Consider the following 20313-nt stretch of genomic DNA (forward strand, 5'->3'; position numbering starts at 1 on the left):
TATAGTTTTCTCCTGTCAGTAAACCATCCAAATATGAAACAGATGACAGACTCCACAAGTTCACTGGGGATATCGAGATAAGCCAGCACCTTTGTCTAAGTAAAAAGGATAAAACGATCATAACACCGATTAGAGTCGATAAACTGTCTAGTTATCTTGAGGGCTATGATTCAGCTTTGACTTCATTTCTAATACAAGGGTTTACTTTCGGTTTTAAAATCCCATATCAAGGTCAACGCGCATTTCGGATATCAAAAAACCTCTCGTCTCTTAAGGGTAATGATGTAATTCTTCGTAGTAAGCTCATAAGTGATCTGAGTGCAAACCGTATCGCCTTACCTTATCTGAGCCCTCCATTTCCAAATATTCAGATATCACCCTTAGGATTGGTGCCCAAAAAAGCAGCTGGGGAATTTCGATTGATCCATCATTTATCTTACCCTGAAGGAGATTCGATTAACCATAACATTCCTAAAGAGTTCTGTACAGTTCAATACCAGTCAGTAGACACAGCCATCACAATAATCAAACAATTGGGAAGGGGTGCTTTAATTGTTAGCCAAAACAGACCTTGAAAATGCTTATAAACAAATCCCTATTCACCCGGATGACTTTGAACTGTTAGGTTTCGTGGTGGACAACAAGTATTACTTTGACAAAACCTTTCCCTTTGGCCTAAGTTATTCTTGTAACCTCTTTGAAAAATTCAGCTCAGCCCTTCAAAGAATCCTTGAATCAAAATTTTCGGTTTTGCATTGTGTACACATCTTGGACGATTTTCTTTTCATAAGTCCATCTAACTCCTCAAAGTGTTACTGTGCTCTACTAGCTTTTTACCAACTAGCTAAAGACATTGGCCTGCCTATCAAATCGGCAAAAACTGTTTACCCAACAACTACCCTCACATTCTTGGGTCTAGAGTTAGATACGCTGAAGATGGAAATCAGATTATCTTTGGATAAATTAACACAATTAAAGGCAGAAATCAAAAAAATTCAAACAAAGCATTCTGCAACGTTGAAAGAATTGCAGTCCTTGATTGGTATGCTGAACTTTGCGTGTAACGTCGTACCACCCGGTCGCACTTTCTTGAGACGTCTTATCGACCTAACGATTGGCCTTAAGAAACCATACCATCACCGTCGTCTTAACTCACAGGCACAGGCCGACTTGCGTGCCTGGGGTGTGTTTTTAGAACATTTTAACGGCAGGGCCTTTTTTCCATCCGGTATAACTCATTCTTCCTCTTCACTGCATTTCTTCATCGATGCAAGTAACATAGGATTCGGATGCACTTTTCGTACAAAGTGGTTTTACCACGAGTTCACCAAGAGTGGTTAAAATACCATATTTCAAAACAAGAATTCCTACCTATTGTCATCGCATTAGAGATTTGGGCCCTTTCTTTGGAAAACTGTACGGTGGTTCTACATTCAGACAACATGGCTGTTGTGCACGTTATAAACAAAAATACCTCAAAAGACCCCCATCTTATGCAACTGATGCGGTGTTTTATGGTTCTTTCACTTAAACACAATATCCATTTCCAGGCCAAACATACAAGGAATATCTAATACAGCTGCTGACTTACTTTCTCGTTTGCAGGTGAAGGAATTTCGGGCACGCTTCCCTCATATGAACAGAAGGCCAACACCAGTCCCCTCAAGTTTAGTGAAGATCTGACATGTACAGCTGACCTATTGGTTCGAAATTCTTTATCGCCGTCCACTCTATTGGCTTACAAATCAGCCTTTTCATCATACAAATGCTTTATTGAACAGACTTTTGGGAACCAAGCATCCCCGCTACCACCTTGTGTGCAACACCTATCACTTTTTATCGCTCACTGCTACCAGAAAGGTTTTGCCGCATCTACCACTTCCACACTAGTATCCTCATTGAGTTTCATCTTCTAACTCGGAAACAATTCAGATATAACACAACATTTCATCATCCGCAAAATGCTCCAGGGATACCGTAAATCTAAACCAACGACTGACCCAAGGCTTCCAATAACCCCAGTAGTGTTGAGGAAAGTTATTCATGCTTTGGATTTCACCACGTCATCGGATTTCACGAAATCACTTTTACGTGCCATGTTTACCCTTGCATTTTGTGCCTTCTTACGAGTCGGAGAAATAACGAAAACAAAGAGTACAACTCAACATTTTCTACTTTTTGGAAACCTGACTGTAGGGAGCGACAGTCCACAAAACAGGTTCATACACAGGTTCAGAGACATAAATATGCCCCACTTCAATCACTCAAAGGCAAACACAACAACACTCCGCTTGAAACAAAATACTAAGGACCCTTTAATGTGCCCGTACAAAGCACTGCTGCATTACCTGAACCTCAGAAAGCATTCTTCCCACGCAGAACCTTTGTTTTCTTTCATGGATGGTTTGCCTATCTCTCGCCAGTACTTCACCCAGCAGTTGCGATCGGCACACATAGTTTCCGCATTGGTGCCGCCACCACAGCTGCCTCACTTGGATTCTCCGAACTACAGATTCAAAGTATGGGCAGATGGAATTCGTCTGCTTTTAAAAAGTATATTAGAATCCCAACTCTAAAATTTTAAGAGACTCAAGTGTTTCCATTAGGATTGTGAAGACAGGGGCTTCATATCCAATACCAACGCAACCATGTAGACAGGGGCTACATGTTGTCAATCGGACTGCATCATACTTGGAGACAGGGGCTCTGAGTTCATATCATTTTTAAGGGGAGTACACTGCACCCTTCCTTTTATCGTTTTTATGCTTAGTACGATATATTCGGTGCAAGTCTCTTTTCCCTATTGTACATATGCATTGTGAGTGAAGGTTAGATATGGGGCGTTAACAAGGCAGCCTATATATGTAATGTATATGTATAATGACAGGACAGATGTTAGAGAACTGATATAGCCTACCTTGTTAAGGTGGCAGATGAACACCCCATATCACTGCTTTGTTTAGATCATACTGTATATCTAGTCCTTTCAATGGCCAAAATTTTGTTGCATAATAATGTTACTAGTCAGTCCATTTCTCAGGATACAAATGTGTGATAGTTTTGTAGTATTTTGTGTACATATATGTCTTTTGATTTATTGTCATTTATTGAACGAGTGTTAGATATTTTGTACCTGTCACATCATTTTTTGTGTAATGTCTTTTTATGACTTTTTTATATGCTATTATGTATTGTGAAGTTCTTATGATTTGTACTCCTTAATAAATGACCATTTTTATTCTTTATATGGTAGTTAATTCTTCTTCTTATATGGAATTTAGGCAGGCAAGTTAAGAGTTGTTAATCATAGTTTCACAAATTGTGAAACTATAAATTACGTTAACTATAGTTTACGGTTTGTGGTTTACAAATTGAAACTGTATTTATCAGATAATCATGATATTTAACGGTAAACATGTTAAATATGAAATACGAATGTAAAAAAATTAAGATCAAATTTCGAAAGATTTTTGTTTTAACACGTATTGATAGGTTTTAATTTTCCCAAGGAACGGACTGGATACAATCTGAAGAAGACGGCGTTAACTATAGTTTACGGTTTGTACATAAATATTTTATGTCAAACATAGATCAAATTTATGTCAAACAAGAGGCCCATGAACCACAACGCTCGTCTAAATAACTTTGGCTCCTTTGTTCTTCAGCAGATCCCCCTTGTAAAACTCATTGTGGTCCCAAACTACACCAGGGGGAGATGTGAAAAATTTAGAATCAACCCTTTCCCAGGAAATTTCCATGTATTAAGTTTCAGTTTTTTCTGGCCCTAAGGTTCTGAAGAATTCTTGCAAAAAATTTCCTGTATGTTTCAATGTAAAACTTGGGATTTCCTATTGAGGCCCTATCCTATCCCCAATGGTGCATGATTTCAACACTACTACTACTACCACATGATGCTTTCACACACCTTTCAGCTTTTCTAGCCAAGAGGTTCTTCAGATCCTGTGTGTGTCAATGTAAAACTTAGATTCTCTATTGTGGCCCCAACCTAGTCATGGGGTTCTTGATTTGAACAATTTAAAATCTAAATTATCCCAGGATGCATCCATATCAGTTTCAGCTTTTCTGACCCAGTGGTTCTTGAGAATTAGATTTTTTAATGACTCCACCCTATTCCTTTCTTTTATTGATTATCCCCCCTTGGAAGGGGCTTGATCTTTCATTTTAACAACTGAAAATCCCCTTCACCCAAGGATGCTTTGTACCAACTTGTTTAAAATTGGCCCAGTGGTTATTTAGAAGACGAAAATGTGAAAAGTTTACAGATGGACGGATTACTTACAAAAGGTATCAGAAAAGATCACTTGAGCTTAAGCTCAGGTGAGCTAAAAAGGCAACAGCAACTTTTTTGCCCTTTTTTGTTTAGATTTTAAATAAATTAAGCTTCATAAGAATTTTAAAAGGCCGGCTAATAAAGAAGCATATTATAGTCAATCTTTCAGATCATTGGTAGATCTAATAGCAAAAGACTTGGTGGATATTGTCAATGAGGAATCATTTAATATTAACTTTGATATGATTTACACCACTTTCCAGATATGTTGAAACATTATTCATCTGATGTCTTTCTTTCACAGATGTAAATATTTATGTGAGGAGTAAGTTTGGCAGAGGATTTAAAGGCCCTGCAATAAATAACTGTAGTCAAGGACTCAAACAGCAGTACAATCTAATGGAATCAGAAACAAAAGTTAAACCATTTATCAAGAATTATTCATTTTAATATCATTCATGACTATTGAATAAATACATCCAATACAAATAAATTGAGCAAACCAAATATCACAAAATAAAACTCAGTAATAATGAAAACATACATGTACAGTACAGTACACATTCTGATGAATATATAATGTAACTTGAATGCATATCGCATTGAAAAAGTTAATTTGATATGGACTCTGTAAAATTCATTTACATATCAACAACAAAGCACTTAACTTAATAATTAACAACATACACATAAACCTATAACAGATAGTTATTAATTAGTATAAATATATGCTTTTTGTTACTATAATCTCTCTCTCCCCCTCTCTCTTTCCCTCAAAATACTGCTTTTAATAAACTGGCAGAGCAGGTCATGTACATTTTTTAAATTCATGTATAAATATTAATTAAAGAATAACACAAAACATACTTATCCTGCTATAAGCATAAGAAAACAATGAGATATTTACAAATATATATATGTGCTTAGAACAGGTTTTGAATAGGACGGAGTTTTTTTGGCAATGTTTGATTAACTTATTAACAGATACATCCTGGGATGTAAAATTACAAGGCCACAATATATACATTTAATACCCCAAACTTACATGTAAGAATACAAAATTCATTTAAGAAAATGATATAAGCATCTGTGAATTAGATGTATGCATATTTTTTTTTCAGAAAGATGTGTAGTACCTTTTCATAATTGCAGAGAAAAAAAAAAGATCTGCCAAAATTGCACATAAATTCTGAAGATAAAATACAGCAGTAATGAGTAAAAAAAAAAGTACAACGTTTTGGGCACTTATAATACAGTAATTAGATTTCAAGAAAGAAATGTAATTAAATAAGCATCTCAGATATGGCGACACTAAAATCAGTCTTGGCACCCAGATTAATTAAGTTTTCACAGGTATTGTTGTGCAGGGTATCACAGCATATGTGATATACACTAATTATTTTCACACTATCCCTAATGATATAGTAGTCACTTTGTATCACGTCACTAAGTACTGGTATGTACACCTTCATCTATCACTATACAGGTTTATAAACTGTTGAAGAAAAGTTCATCTCCTGTTATTTTTGGCTTGGTTTATCCTAAAAAAGAAAAAAAAAACAAATCAAAATATATAAGGGGCTACATTCTTATTACATAAACACACTACACCACGATGTATAATAATGACTCTTTTCTTTTTTGTGTTGCTACTTGTAATTTTAAATACAAGAGCTTAAAAAAACCAAATTGTTACAATATACACAATATTGAATAACAAATTAAAAAATCTACCAGTATTTATCAAAAGATGGTAATTTAGGCATTCTTCGGGGGGTTAAGTGATTCAAACTGATCACGAAATACGTTCTTTATGGACATATATATCAAGCATCTTGAATAGTTAATTTGAATAAGGTTAATACACAGAAGTGTATTTTGATTCCATAAGGCTAAAACAGTCATGTCATCAATGAAACTAGAGTTCGTGCCCAATCCATATTATTGTCAGTAAAGATTTTCAGAATCACTGGGCAATTTCTCCCAAGTCCCATGTGTAAATGTCTGTCAAATTACTGCGAGGGAATGATTACACAGCCAATTGTTTCTCACATATCTCTGACCAATGTCAGACAGTGGGGAAAAAGATTGGGATTTGCAAGCACTGGTCTTCAAATACTTAATAGGGGAATACTAAAACTTTGATAATTACATTCATTTGATACAATAGTGCAAGATATACATGTACATGCATCAGTCTAGTCCAATACAAAAATTCGTAATATTACGAAAAAACGTAAGATTACGAGAAAGCGTAATATTACAAGTTATCGTAATATAAAACTTATATTACAATTTTTCGTAATGTAGTTAAATTACGAATACGCGTAATATAGCAGATGTAAGAGACTATATTACGAGTTTTCGTAATCCAAGACAAGTTCACGCATTGCAAGAAATTGAGTGGCGGGTAGCAAAGTATGACGTTTAATACGAGGTGTCACGGGCGATAACTTGTACGACTCTTACTGAGATCTGAATTCTGTGTATTTCAATAAAAATTGCACGAACATTTGAATTATGAGACGAGGGTGTGATTTTTAGGGTAGACTTCGCAAGAAAAGTAGGGAGTTCGGGTGATATAGACCAATGTGACATGCTTAAGTGAATATTGAAATTTACTGGAAAATTGGTCTTATCCTTGGGAAAATTCCTATAAAAGAATAATAAAAGGAATTGTCCACTCACCCATCGCTGGCGGTACTTTCTTTTTGAATTTCCATGCTTTCTGATAGGCGTAACTGACCAAACTGACCGCGTGCTATCAGTAGCCATGGAATCTGATATATTACTGACGTCATACTTTGCTGCCCACCTCTCAATTTCTTGCAATGCTTGACTTTGTCTTGGATTACGAAAACTCGCAATATAGTCTCTTACAATCTTCTATATTACGCGTATTCGTAATTTAACTACATTACGAAAAATTGTAATATAAGTTTTACATTACGATAACTTGTAATATTACGCTTTCTCGTAATTTTACGTTTTTCCGTAATATTACGAATTTTCGTATTGGACTGGACTGTGCATACTGCATTGTTTTCCTGTATGTGCTGCTTCTCTGATACTAAAGGGTTATATTTATTTATTTATTTATTTTTAATTGTATCTTTTTTAGGGCATAGAACCTAACAAATAGACTGACAAGTTATTTATGAACCTTTCCATCTGGCATCTGCAAAAATAAGAGAATATTTAAAGAACTATCCTTACACAAAAACCTTTCTGATTTTAAGAGTTAATATTATGTCTCAAATTGATGTTGTTTTTTGATATATAAATTTTCTTTGATTATTGTATTACCAACTGTTATAATTGAAAAACATACCATTACACATTAAACATGCCATTAAAAATTTCTGAAATAAAAAACCAATAACATATGCATTAATTCTTTAAAAGATGCATTCAGTCCATCCTCAACTTACCTATATTTATGAAACAGAAAACACAAAGCACAAATATTATACTCTGAATTCCCAAACAAACATTTATGACATAGCAGGCACATAGTATCATTTAGAAAGGTGGGAAATGCCAGAAGAAAGACAATTACCTAGAAAAATAAGAAAAAGGGACATACTCTCCCCCCGAAAATGATATATGTGCATGCATAGAACTACATTATATTTCAAGCGTTTCAATTATAAAACCCTTATGCCACGGTGCAATCAGTATTCAAAAGCAGAACAAAAATCAACAAAAGCAACACATAAATTGAGAAATGCATACCAACAGGCTATTTACATGACTGATTCATGAAACTGCCAATTTATTTTCAATTAATTTTGGTTATTTCAAGCAACTAAGTGAATATTTTGAAGAAAAAGAGTCATAAGGTTGAAAATCTTAAAGATCAACAAAAAAGGGGATATGTTATGCATATATATATTTTCTTAAAAAAAAATGATTTTCTGCTAACTGGCAGTCATGAATCATGGCAGTTAGAGGCCATGTCAAAGAAAGTCTGTACAGTGTCAACATTATCTATCTAAAATTTCAAAGCTCTTTACTATTCATAGCGTTTTGAGTTAAAATTCTATGTGTATCACTTACTTTCCATACATGTACTTGTATTTAATTAAAAAAGAAATATTCAAATCATTTATCTACACAACTTGTATTTAGTTGCTCATACTGATTTCACAAAATAAGATTTTGCATCATCAATGTTCTCGAAAACTTAGTCGCCTTGGTTACTTAAGGAACACTATCTCCAAAAAGGTTCAACATAGATTACTAACTGCAAAAAAATTATGTGTGCATAAAAAACCTCTTCCCAGCATCAGAACTAAGTTCTGTCACAATTTAGGATTTACAAGAGTTCAGGGACCACTGAAACAAGTGACAAGCCATGAAGTGCTAATTACTGTAAATGAGTTTTCTTTTTAAGGAGTGAATTGGTCTGAAAGCAGTCAGTGGAACTGTTAAACATAATCCAAAACTAAAACTATGATACAGGTTTCCTTTAAAGAGAACAACAATATCTAAGTTATTTTAAAACTATCAAGAAAACAATATTGATCTATCCTTGAAAATAAAAAAAAAACATTATAATGTTCTTTACAGGTTATAAGAAACTAAGTTAAGTAATTTAAACAGAATTTAATAAAATTGCCAAATAACTGCAAACTATATATAGATTAGTAAGTAAATATCAAGTAGTTTTGACATGCCCCCTTTTTATCAGCAACATGTACCTTGAAAACCATTCAACATACTCTGTCTGTGAAGGTGGCTGAACATAAGGAATTTGATTGAGATAGAACTGCGGCCGTGCTCCCGAGTTTACCGAATTGTTGGTGTAGGAGAAGCCCCCGTAACCAGTGTTTGAAGGATTGAATACCATAGTGTTGGCACGATTCATCATGCCTTGGTTAGGGGGAGGTGGGGGTTCCTTCCCCGTTCCTCTTCTACGACCACCACCTGTAAATTTTTGAAAAAGATACTGTTAACCAAGTACAATTTTGTAACAATTCTTTTTTCGTGCAGCATCAGTCTGAAATCCATCACCTATTTATTTTGGGACTGAAAAATCATTCTACAGAAATATAGTTCGCTGTGTGAAAAATATGTGTGTACATATTAATGTGATACAAAGCCAGTTAAAATTTCTAATTATCAACAAAAAGTTCTTTAATTTCATGCAATTAAAATATATTTATTCATGCATTTATATCACATTTTTAAACTGCAAAGATAATAATTTTCCTTTCTTCTGCATCAAATACCACTTTTATAGGCTTTAAAATAGATGTATTTGACAAGGCTTTTATGGTCAGCCATTGATAGTGACCTGTCATAACCTAAAAGTGAGTAGTATCTAAAAGATTATTCAAGGTTACTTCACTCTTTTAAACTTAGAATTCACAGATATTGACAGTTTAACTATATTTAAAAGCCATTTCTAAGCTAAAACCAGAAATCACTGAGAATGAAATACTAGCCTCTTTGGATGGCATCCTGAGCACTATCATCATACAGAACCCCTCCATTCCACAGTGGGGAGGAACCCAGATGCATCGTGGTCACTTTGACTGGGACCTGTGTCTTAATCTGGTTAATACCAGGCAGTGATCCTTCACTGACTGATGGCTGAGTGGTGGCTACCTATGAAACAAAACCAATGCAAGACTTTACCATTTGCACATATTGAACAAGTCCCTGAATTAAATGTGTGTATATGTATTATCCATTGAATCTTTTATCATGCACATACCTGTTGATCCATGAAAATGAGCATTTTGATATAAACACTCTTACATATACCTGTTTATGTATGAAATGGAGCACTTTTCTCAACATATCTTAAACATGCATGTTGGTCCATGGAAATGAATAGCATTTTAATATAAAACTCGTGGACATACCTGCTGATCCATGAAGTAGAGCTCAGCCTTCCCTCTCTCCTCTTCACTGACTGGGATTCCATCAATGATCATGATCTGTTTCAGTTTGAACACCAGGATTGGACGATGAAGGTGACGTCTGGCAGCCTACAGAAAAACATTTAAGCAAAACAATCTCATTCAAGATATACCACTTCTCAACACTTCTAATAAACAATATTTTCAATTTGGAGGACTTTTGGGTTGTGAGATAAGGGGGAGAAAATGTTTTTATTCTGGGTATGATTTAATACTAAGAGAGGCTTGAAATCAACTCAGAATACATAGACATGAGACATGTTCTAATACTTACAGGGTTGTTGACTAGAGAGATCTCAATCAAATTGTTCAGTCCCTCCAACTTCTCTAATTCAGAAATTTCCTACAAAAATTATCAAAACACAACAAAAAAATCAATACATCTTAACTAGGGATGTCAACGAATAGTCGAATATTCGAATACTCATTCGATGAGTTGATATTCGAATATGAATTTATGATTCGAATATTCGTTTTTAAGTATACAAGCTTTAAAATGAGAGAAAAACCTGGCAATTTTTATTAGAAATTGAATAAAGTTTGTACAAAATTGAAAACAAAAAAACATTCCTCTTGGATTATCTTAAAGTTTTGAAGAGTGTATCTATCTGAGTAATTTATTTAATTATTTATTTGTTCACTTAATTAGTAGTATAATTGTTTCCAGTACTTACAATCACTTGTATTGTTGTAAGGACACAGTTTTAAAGTAAACACACGGACCCCTTGTTTATGTAAATATCATTAAAAATCATTATCAGGAAATTAATTAGCAAAAAGTAATTGCTTTTAATATTTCACCATTAGATAATTGTTCTGCTTGGTATAAATTAGTAGGAGTTATCAATGTAGACTTTAATTAGTAAGACTATCAATTAACCTGGAACATACTTAAGAATTTTGCATTTTCTAAAAACAATCATTACAAATTTGATGTATACCATTCAATATTTTTTTAAAAATATAATTGCAGTGCATTTAACGAACTTCACATGAGTTTTTTAATCCCAAATAATGGCATAAAACTTATCCTTTTTGGCAGAAGAGTGAAGACATGTATTTTTTTTTAATGCAAGATGTATTTATTTTATCGAATATTCGAATATATTCGAATACTCCTATCGAATATTCGAATATCAATTATTGACAATTTTGACATCCCTAATCTTAACTGTTATGCTGTATTTTAACACTAGGTTAATTTTCCGTTGTATACCTGGATGCGGTTGGAGCCCATGTATAGTCTCTGTAGATTGTCCATACAGTTGAGGTAAGACAACTCTCTCACTCTGTTCTCCTCTATATGGAGTTCCTGTAGATTCCACTGATTGGCGAAGGACAATTCTGAGATGATTTTGATTTTGTTCCGGTCCAGAACCAGCTCCCTGAGATCATGCAGTCCCTCCATTCCTTCCACTTTAGAGATCTCATTCCCTGTTCAAGCATAAATAAATAAATCATTGAGGATTGATGATATTTTAAGAGAATTTCTCAGAATCCTATTGACAGATGCTTTAGCATGAACTACTGATACTTGAAGAAAAATACAAAAAAAATTGTTAAGATTCCTTATTCCAAATACAGTTACTCTATTTCTTGCAATGCACTTATTAATTATCTGAATCATTTTATGGGACTATTTCATAAATCTCTCAATCTAACAGGTAAAATTTCAATATTTTTGTGTTTGATTCTAACAATTTTCATCCATAAAGCATATCGATACTGTAGATTCCTTATTTTTGGCGAGTACTTATTATCGCGAAATGACCCTTCAATGTCAATTAGCGAGAATAATAATTCGCCAATGGACAGTTGATCAAGAGATTTTACAAAGCCTTCAGCACCATAAAAATAAAAGCGAGTAATTTTAATTCACGTGTGGTGCTTCTCGCAAAATTAAGCGATAATTAATTCCACACGTATATTCAGGAATCTACAGTAATACATGTACAGTCAAATCTCGTCAACTGACTCAATGGAACCAAGATGAAAGTTCAAGATTTTCAAGGTGCTGTATTTTTTATAAGTACATGTTCTAATATTTTACCTTGTAGAAATAAAGCCTTGAGTGAGGTTAACCTGCTCAGCTGTAGAATGGACATATCTTTGATTCCGTTATAACCTAAATGTAGCACCTCTAAGCTCTCCATGATAGGAGTGGACGAGTCATTGGAGAAGAATTCCAAGCTCTTATTGGAGCCCTGCTTGGACATTCTGTTGACCGGTTTCTGTTTCGGCATAATGCATTCAATATGATTATGATTCAAACACAGCACCTGTAAATTGGAAATAAAGTAAATATACTGCAAATTATTTTGTATCAAAGCCAGAAAATTCTTTCCCATCCATTCTTAATTCATATACATGTAGATCAGATAGGCTTTTTTCTCTTAACAACAAATATAATATTTTTGTACATGTGTGTTCATTTTATTTATTCAATCTCTGAAATTATGTACCTTTGTTAACATGGGAGCAATATGTGTAAATTTAATTTTCTAGTTTAAATATTTTACACTCTTTTTTTATATATGCTATTTATCATTAAACGTAAGAACTTACCCTTATATTTGGCAAATGAATCAAACCACTGAAGGAAGTCAAATTGTTGTGTTCTAAGTTCACACTACAATTACAACCAAAAATATCATTATTGGAAGGAACTTATAGAATTGCATTTTATTTTTTTTTTTTTTTCATACCAGCAACTTAGAGACATGCACTGGTTAAATTCAGTTTAATTAATTTCTAAGATATATCCCCCCTTTTTGAAGAAGATATCTAATTTACTTAAACAGAGCTAACTTTTTTTTCAAGCATTACCAAATGCTTGTCATCATAGCAATGCCTCACCTTCTAAGATTGATAAAAGCATCGCCTATTCCCAGATCTACGATGCGAATACTACAGTTTGGAAGGTCTAACTCCCGAACATCATGGAAGTTGGAATGACCCAGTCTTTCTGCTACAAAGTCTTGTGTAAGTCTACCACCAAAAGTGTCCTTGGCAAGATTTCCCTCCATAGCTTCCTATATAGTACGGAAAAATGAAAGTTGTTATGGTCTGTATGAATTATTAATACATGTATTTCACTGCATTTATTTTAAACATGTGTCAATTAATGCAATTTCATAGCTTTAATCATTACCATATTTACTTTGTAAATATTGAGTATCATTACTTCACAGATCCATCTCAGTTTCATTTACCTCCATTGTATAAATAAATTTGAAAAATAATCATATAGTCATCTGAGATGACACCTTTACAATTAATGAAGCACAAGAACTCACTATTGCAGATCCATCTAATGCTTTGAGATTTTTGAGATGATAAATGATGAAGAGTCTATAGTTGTCCGTTTCTGTGGCAACAGGATTCCCAAACAGGTCAAGTATGACTAAATTTGACAGCATCTGTAATGGAAATCAAGTGCAAAATTATACCTTATTTGCATGTATTTATCAATATTTTGGGGTCTGTTTATGAATGCATTTTCACTTGCAACTCAGAATTTTACTGTATTTATAAAGTTTTAAAGTATCTCTTGACATTTATCTAAATTCAAGAGAAATCATTCATGATTCATGATTTTATATTGCATGTACTTTTGAAAGTTGACCTAAAATGTTCAAATATGCACATTCTACAAAATTTACATTGACCATGTTCACTCTCTGTGTTTACCTAAAACATTATACACTGTATAACCATTCAATTCACACAAACCTGCACAAATTATCAGTCCTACCTTGAGGTAGAAGATTTCCCTGACACTGGCAATGATATTGTTTCCCACATACAGTTCTACAAGAGTGGCCATTTTCTGAAGCCCTAACAGGGAAGTCAGTTTGTTTTCCTCCAGTGACAGGTAAGCCAGGTTCCCCAGGTAATGGATGCCCGAGTTCTCCAGGGTGGAGAGGAAGTTACTGCCCACACACAGCCTCTTCAGCTGGGTCAGCTTAGAGATGCCTTCCAGCCTACTGATACAGTTGTTTTCCAGAGAAAGTTCTTGTAATTTTACACAATGATCCAATCCCTAAATATTACATGTAAATGAAATAATAAAATGCATCAGTCTAGTGTTTTTATCTAAAACCAAGTAATTTTTTTTCCCTATCAGCAGGATAAAAGTTTAACTTACCTCTATTTTTGTGATGTCATTGTTGTTAAAAGAGGCATATCTTAGGTTTTCCAGTCTCTCTAAACCAGATAGTTTTGTGATATGCTGATTATCCAAATACAAAGAGGTCACCTAAATTTACAAAATACATGAACTGATATCATTTTAACTAAGATAAATGTTAGCACATCTTAGAATTTATATTTTTCATATCCTTGATCAGATGTTAATACTAATAAGTATGCACACAGATATGCTTTATTGAAGAGATACTAAATTATATCTGCAATATATTTAGAATTTTTACCTTCTGGTACCAGAGTGTATCTGTTTCACTGATTTTCTCTGGCCTGTGGTGACTCTGTTTCTCTAAGATCTCAGCAGTAGGCATGAGACTGAGCGAGCGCGGTCTGTGTGAGTCCACTCGAGCATGTGTAAGGAGAGACAACTGACAGATTCGAGATCCCGCCGCCACTCGTAAAGCTGCCGTGGCTTCATGCTCTGTCACTGCTGACCCGTCAAGGAGGGTCAGTGACTTCAATCGTCCAATCACACGCAGCCTTAAATTCTGAGGCTGAAAATTATTTAGGATTAGGCCATGCAAAATTAATTCCTTGGTTCTCAGGCCTTTTTTCAAGAAATATGATGAGGGAGGGAGGCATTTTTTTTTTTACTTTTTATTGCCCCAACACATGATGAGGCAGCTTTTTACATTGTACAAAACCTCAAAAAATGATGAGGGAGGTGATTTGTTGTTTTTATTTTATTGATTTAGCAATAAAAAGGGTCAATGAGGCGCCCTTGGAAGAGATGAGGAAGGGCCTGAGAACCAAGAAATTAATTTTTTTTGGCCTTAGTTTAAATTTTACATAAAGCTAAATGTTACTTTTAAGTTGACATTCTTATGGAGAATAGGAAGTATTCTGAATTAAAACTGTACCTTCAGCCAATGATTGTGTCTGAGGTCAAGGGTCAACAGATTACAGGCATGCTTCCTGAGAATGGACAGATCCTCTCTTGTGTTTGTCAGCTTGTTCCAACTCAGGTCAAAGAACTTCAGTTTCATCATGTTCTAAGAATAGAATGATCATGCTATAATTATAAGATATCTGAACAAAATCATTTCCTATCAATTTTGTTGAAAATATCTTAAACTCTTAATGGGGAAAAACTTCATTTTCCGGAATGTTGAAAATGCACAACTGAATACTGTTTTTCTGGTAACTTACTTTAAGTCCTTCTAAGGTGGAAATATGATTAAAACTGGCATCAAGATATTCCAATCCCTGTGATGAAATGACATTTTAAGTGCATGTGGTACATGTAAATATTAATCTGCACTGCTCAATCAATTGTGAGTAGAATCAAGGAAAAAACAAAATGCTTATTTTCTATGTAGGAGTGGCTTACCATATTAGCTACTTCATCCAGTTTATTGAGCTCATTAAAGCTGACAGTAAGTCGTTTCAGATGATACAGAGAGTGGATGGGCCTCAGTTTACAGATCCCATTGTTGTGGAGGTTTAACACTGTTATGGCTTCCAGAGAATCAACTTCTACATGTTTCATTAGTATTTCCTCATTCAACATTGTCAACCTGAAAGAATTTAAAATGCCATAATTATAGAACTATAACATTACAAAGTTCCAGAAAAATTGAAGAGCATGTTAAACATTCTTGGGTATAATTGTTATTTTGATACCTGCATGCAAATGCAAAACAGGTCCCAGCACTGTTTGAATGAGAAAAATCTGTTTAATCAATTAACTTTCTTAACGAGGCCCAATCTACTTGATCTGCGCATACGTTTTAACGCAGCGTCGACTCAGGCACGTCACAATACCCTTGACTGCCGTCACAATTGAACACAAAGACGTCACAATTAAAATGACGTCAAATTGCGCTAAAATGTATCGCTGATCTTGCTTACCTGGTAGTGCTATAGACTATGCATTGAAAGATGGCATTTCTATTATTTTTTTAATATTTAAACTAATAAACAACTTTGGAACCTAATTAACTTGAGGGATCAATTTTTTGGTACAGATTCATTAATTTTATCCTGTTTTATTTCAATTTGTGAGTTTAAAAAAACAAACACTGCAACTAAAAGTTAACGATTTTAGTCATTCTCTTCGAACATGTTGAAGTGTTTATACACACTCTTTTTATTGCGAAATTAAATATGCATGGATTATCTTCAGTTTTATATAAATCATTTAAATTGAACCCTCGAAATATTTAATTTTTCTATATATTACATGATATTAGTAAAAATCGCAATTTTGTCGCCTTTACCCCCCCCCCCTCCCCTCTACCCCTTTTTTCCCCGTAAAACAACGTCGCGTGTTCAGAGAAAAATAAAGCATGGCGAGAAAATTATTTCATAATGTAAGAATAAATTATTTTTTTAGAAACTAATACAGTATTGCAATCGTTTGTTGGTGTTATGTAAACCCATTGCGACCTATAAAAAACGTAGTTGGATAGAATAAATCCAAATTTTGTGTTTTGACATGCCCCCTTTTCACTGCAATAGAGGCTACCTCTAATTTTCTTTTCATTTTTTATAAGAAGAATGAAAATTGCATGATATATGTGAAAAACAAAGAATTTCATCATGTATTTTTTTTAATTTGTAAATTTCTTTGTTTTTTGAAGAGTTTTAGTATGTAATTTTGTATAAAAACACGAAAAATGGTCCATATCTTGACAGTGTCCCCATTTCACTACAATAAAGGCAAGGTAACAAAATTCCATTCTAATTTTTCTAAACATAAAACATACCAGTATATTTCCAAGAATTAAAATTTTTTATCATTCCGTTTTCGAAATTTTCAACTAGATCGGGCCTCGTTAAAAATAGTGACATTTGACTTGTTACGTCAACTTTTAATTTGAGATTTTGTAAGAAAGGAAATAGAGTTACCTTGGTCTCTGTTTTAGAAGTGGTTCCATTCCTAGAACATCATCATCCACAGCAGGATCATCGTCTGTGTGGGGCACCATAGGGATCTTAGATTCCTTATTGTCAAGGATGAGGTCACTAAATGTTGCAAAAGGGGACTTTGACCGGAACTTGAAAATGAAAGAAAAACTTTTTCAAGCATAAAACTTTTACACCTACATTGAAGCTCATTTTCATTGAAGTTGCATGTTTTTATCTAACCAGTATAACCCAATCATTCATTTTATTCACCTTTGTGACATATTCAAAGTCCACGATGTACTCTGGCAGAATGAGTTCATTGTCAAACAGGTACCACTCACACTGGCGAGCGCTGCACTCACAGTTGTGTATCGAGTCCCCTCCACCTAAAGGCAGAGAGTTACAATGAGTCCTTATATCGAACAAACCGTTATCAGAAGCACCTTTACCAACACAGAAGAGTACATAGAATATATCATCTTGGAAATATTACACCCAGTGTACAGTGTAAGAAAGGCTGATATTCTTCTGCTGACATAGTGAACACACAGAAATCAGAAGCGAAAAACAGGCCACGAAAATCTCCACAAGAATTACCGGTATCTATGATCTCCTAAGTTGTAAGTAAATTCAAAAGCTGCTGAAAACTTCAATGTGCAGCATCTACTAAATTCATAATAATGTAAGTGAAATACACAGAGAAGCAAAGTTATCCCAAAAACTTGCATCATCAGCTTCATTCAAAATATATAAATGATGCTTTGGTTTATATGATATGAATAATAAAGACTGGAAGTGTCCTAATGAAACTATTAACCCCATATGACACAATAAAAAAAAAAAAGATTTCAGAAAATTGCAAACACTTGAGTTCAGTATTTAATTTTCAAGAATTTTCAAGAAACAACTTAAATTCATTCAATTCAGGATTTTTTCGAGGTTATACATGTACTTGCTTAATCAAGTGCAAAATTTTTGCAATTTAAGCAGCATTGTCATGTTCAACAAAAGAATTTACACTCTTGATCCATGTAACCTTGTCATGAATTAATCCTTTACAATTTATTTTCATGCATCTAATACTACAGTTAAAAGCTGTGAAACTTGTGTGATATTCCCAAAGACCTAGAAAGTGCTTAGATGACAGTTACAATGTTTTTTACCTGACATGAGAAATTTTTCTAAGGCAGCTGTAAATGCAATGCTCTATTAAAACTAGTCCATAACCAGAGTCCTAAACAACAGTTTCTTTTTAAAAGAACAAATAACAAATGACTTGTTATAATAACATGTTCTGGTAACTTACTTGGTGGAATGCACATTTTACGAGGCTTGAAGACAGCATCTATTTTGGGATAGTTTGACCTTGTTATTCTAAAAATAACATTAATAAAAATTATTGTATATCAAAAGGTAAACAAGGAACATATATTCATAAGGAACAGGATTTTTATTTATATGTACACAACATGTAATATATACTTACAATCTTTCATCAATGGCCTTGACACTTTTACCCAGATACACTTTTGATATGACTAGTTGACCTACAATGAGTAAAATGATGTTGTTTTCAGGGATAATTCTTACATATATCACTGATCTTTTCAATACTTAATTAACATTGTAAAATAATACTTTAATGGGGAACTACCATATCTGAATGGGCAGTTGTCTGTGTATTCCTTTTCCTTGCTTTCTTTCATCAGGTAACTTGTTCTGTGTCTGTCTGCTAGACTCAGACTGTTACTCAAAGGTACTGCCCCATCTTTTCCTAGAGCCTGTACACACAAATTGAGGTAAAATAATGAGGTGAAATCAAAAGATCGTAAAATGAAGATTTATATAGTCTTATATATAAGATATATATCTGTATATAAACCTGAAAGGCCAAGCTATTTTCATTTTTAAATTTTCAAATTATGATATTCAAAAAAAGATTTTTGAACTACCTTGTATGACATGGCATCCATGAATCCCTCCTCCATCACTCTTGTTGACTCATGTACCCCTCCGGGCAGGTTAGGATCCCAGATCCAAAACAGGTACTCCAACTGTTTCTTGTAGGCAGTATTCCTGATAAACCAGAAAATATCAATAGATTTATAACATGAACAATTTGTAGAAATTCAATATTAATGATGAAAGTAAGTGACAACAAAACCACCTAGATATTTATAAAAAGTTTAAATGCATTTAACTGAACAACCAATTCACTTAAATCTTTTACTTGACAATTTAATCGATTTTTAACCTGTTGCTTGGGAAGTATTCTCCTTCAATACTATCAACAATTCCCGTCAGTCTGTCATCGAAGCGTTTCCTCAGCATTCTGTTGTGGACTCGTAGGATTCTGTGTATCTTGATTCCCGCTATTCCGTGTTCCCTGTAGTCAGTAGCACAGAACCGAGAGAGCACCAAATCATGACAGGAAGAGAACCTAGACAAATCAAAGAGTTATGTTAGCTTCTTCTACAAGGATTTATGATACATAATTTGTTGATTATGTTATGGAGCATATAATTATTTCTTACTGTTCAAACAAGGACTAAAAAAGATACACAATATTGTATAAACCTGCAGTCAACTTTATAAGTTGACTGTAATTCTTACCGCAATCGCAATCAAATATGCAAAATAATTTACCAAACATCGGAAGTTGTACCCTCTTCAAAGCGCACATTTCCCCCGGACTCTAACTCAATAGCCATTCTTCGCATCACTGCCTCTGCCTGGGTCTCGACTCTTCGTAAAGCTTCCTTTTGGTAGCTTTCAACTCTGTGGAATAAAATATTTATTTTTATTTTAACAATCTACCATTTCTTATTTACATGTATTTAAATTCATATCTCAATTCAGAATTTCATTTGACCCTGGAATAACCTTAATGATACAACTCTGTTCTTACTCGGCTTCTTTTTTCTCCCATTTCTTCAGCCTGTCCTTGAGGGCATTCATCTTGGCAGTAAATCCTCCACTGTCATCCAGTTTCTGCAGCTTACTCTAAAAAGTAACAAAGACTCTACATTACTTTAT

At 34.0% G+C, this 20313-nt stretch overlaps 1 protein-coding gene across 4 annotated transcripts in view; it reads right to left on the reverse strand.

Moving 5' to 3' along the window:
- Positions 1-4755: 4755 nt before the first annotated feature.
- Positions 4756-20313, reverse strand: part of LOC134281158 (leucine-rich repeat-containing protein 9-like) — a 31509-nt gene continuing 15951 nt past the window's right edge. For 2 of the 4 annotated variants that reach the window (XM_062763629.1, XM_062763626.1), the window contains 26 exons: positions 20186-20280; positions 19924-20055; positions 19532-19717; positions 19230-19353; positions 18932-19058; positions 18764-18824; positions 18584-18651; positions 18441-18467; positions 17548-17663; positions 17278-17426; positions 15758-15944; positions 15577-15633; positions 15288-15419; positions 14655-14921; positions 14369-14479; positions 13976-14263; positions 13518-13640; positions 13078-13253; positions 12787-12850; positions 12272-12500; positions 11438-11655; positions 10496-10564; positions 10165-10290; positions 9742-9904; positions 8995-9220; positions 4757-5832 (listed from right to left, as the gene is read on the reverse strand). In XM_062763629.1, coding sequence (XP_062619613.1) covers positions 5802-5832; positions 8995-9220; positions 9742-9904; positions 10165-10290; positions 10496-10564; positions 11438-11655; positions 12272-12500; positions 12787-12850; positions 13078-13253; positions 13518-13640; positions 13976-14263; positions 14369-14479; positions 14655-14921; positions 15288-15419; positions 15577-15633; positions 15758-15944; positions 17278-17426; positions 17548-17663; positions 18441-18467; positions 18584-18651; positions 18764-18824; positions 18932-19058; positions 19230-19353; positions 19532-19717; positions 19924-20055; positions 20186-20280 — 3552 coding nt within the window. In that variant the 3' untranslated portion in view covers positions 4757-5801. Of the gene's footprint in view, positions 5833-8994; positions 9221-9741; positions 9905-10164; positions 10291-10495; positions 10565-11437; positions 11656-12271; positions 12501-12786; positions 12851-13077; positions 13254-13517; positions 13641-13975; positions 14264-14368; positions 14480-14654; positions 14922-15287; positions 15420-15576; positions 15634-15757; positions 15945-17277; positions 17427-17547; positions 17664-18440; positions 18468-18583; positions 18652-18763; positions 18825-18931; positions 19059-19229; positions 19354-19531; positions 19718-19923; positions 20056-20185; positions 20281-20313 lie in introns of all 4 variants that reach the window. The other 2 variants (XM_062763627.1, XM_062763628.1) reach the window with 2 other exon arrangements.

Source organism: Saccostrea cucullata, unplaced genomic scaffold (assembly GCF_032062105.1).
Source record: "Saccostrea cucullata isolate Sc308-1 unplaced genomic scaffold, CSIRO_AGI_Scuc_v1 ctg2312, whole genome shotgun sequence".
In the NCBI taxonomy this organism is placed as follows: Eukaryota; Metazoa; Mollusca; class Bivalvia; order Ostreida; family Ostreidae; genus Saccostrea; species Saccostrea cuccullata.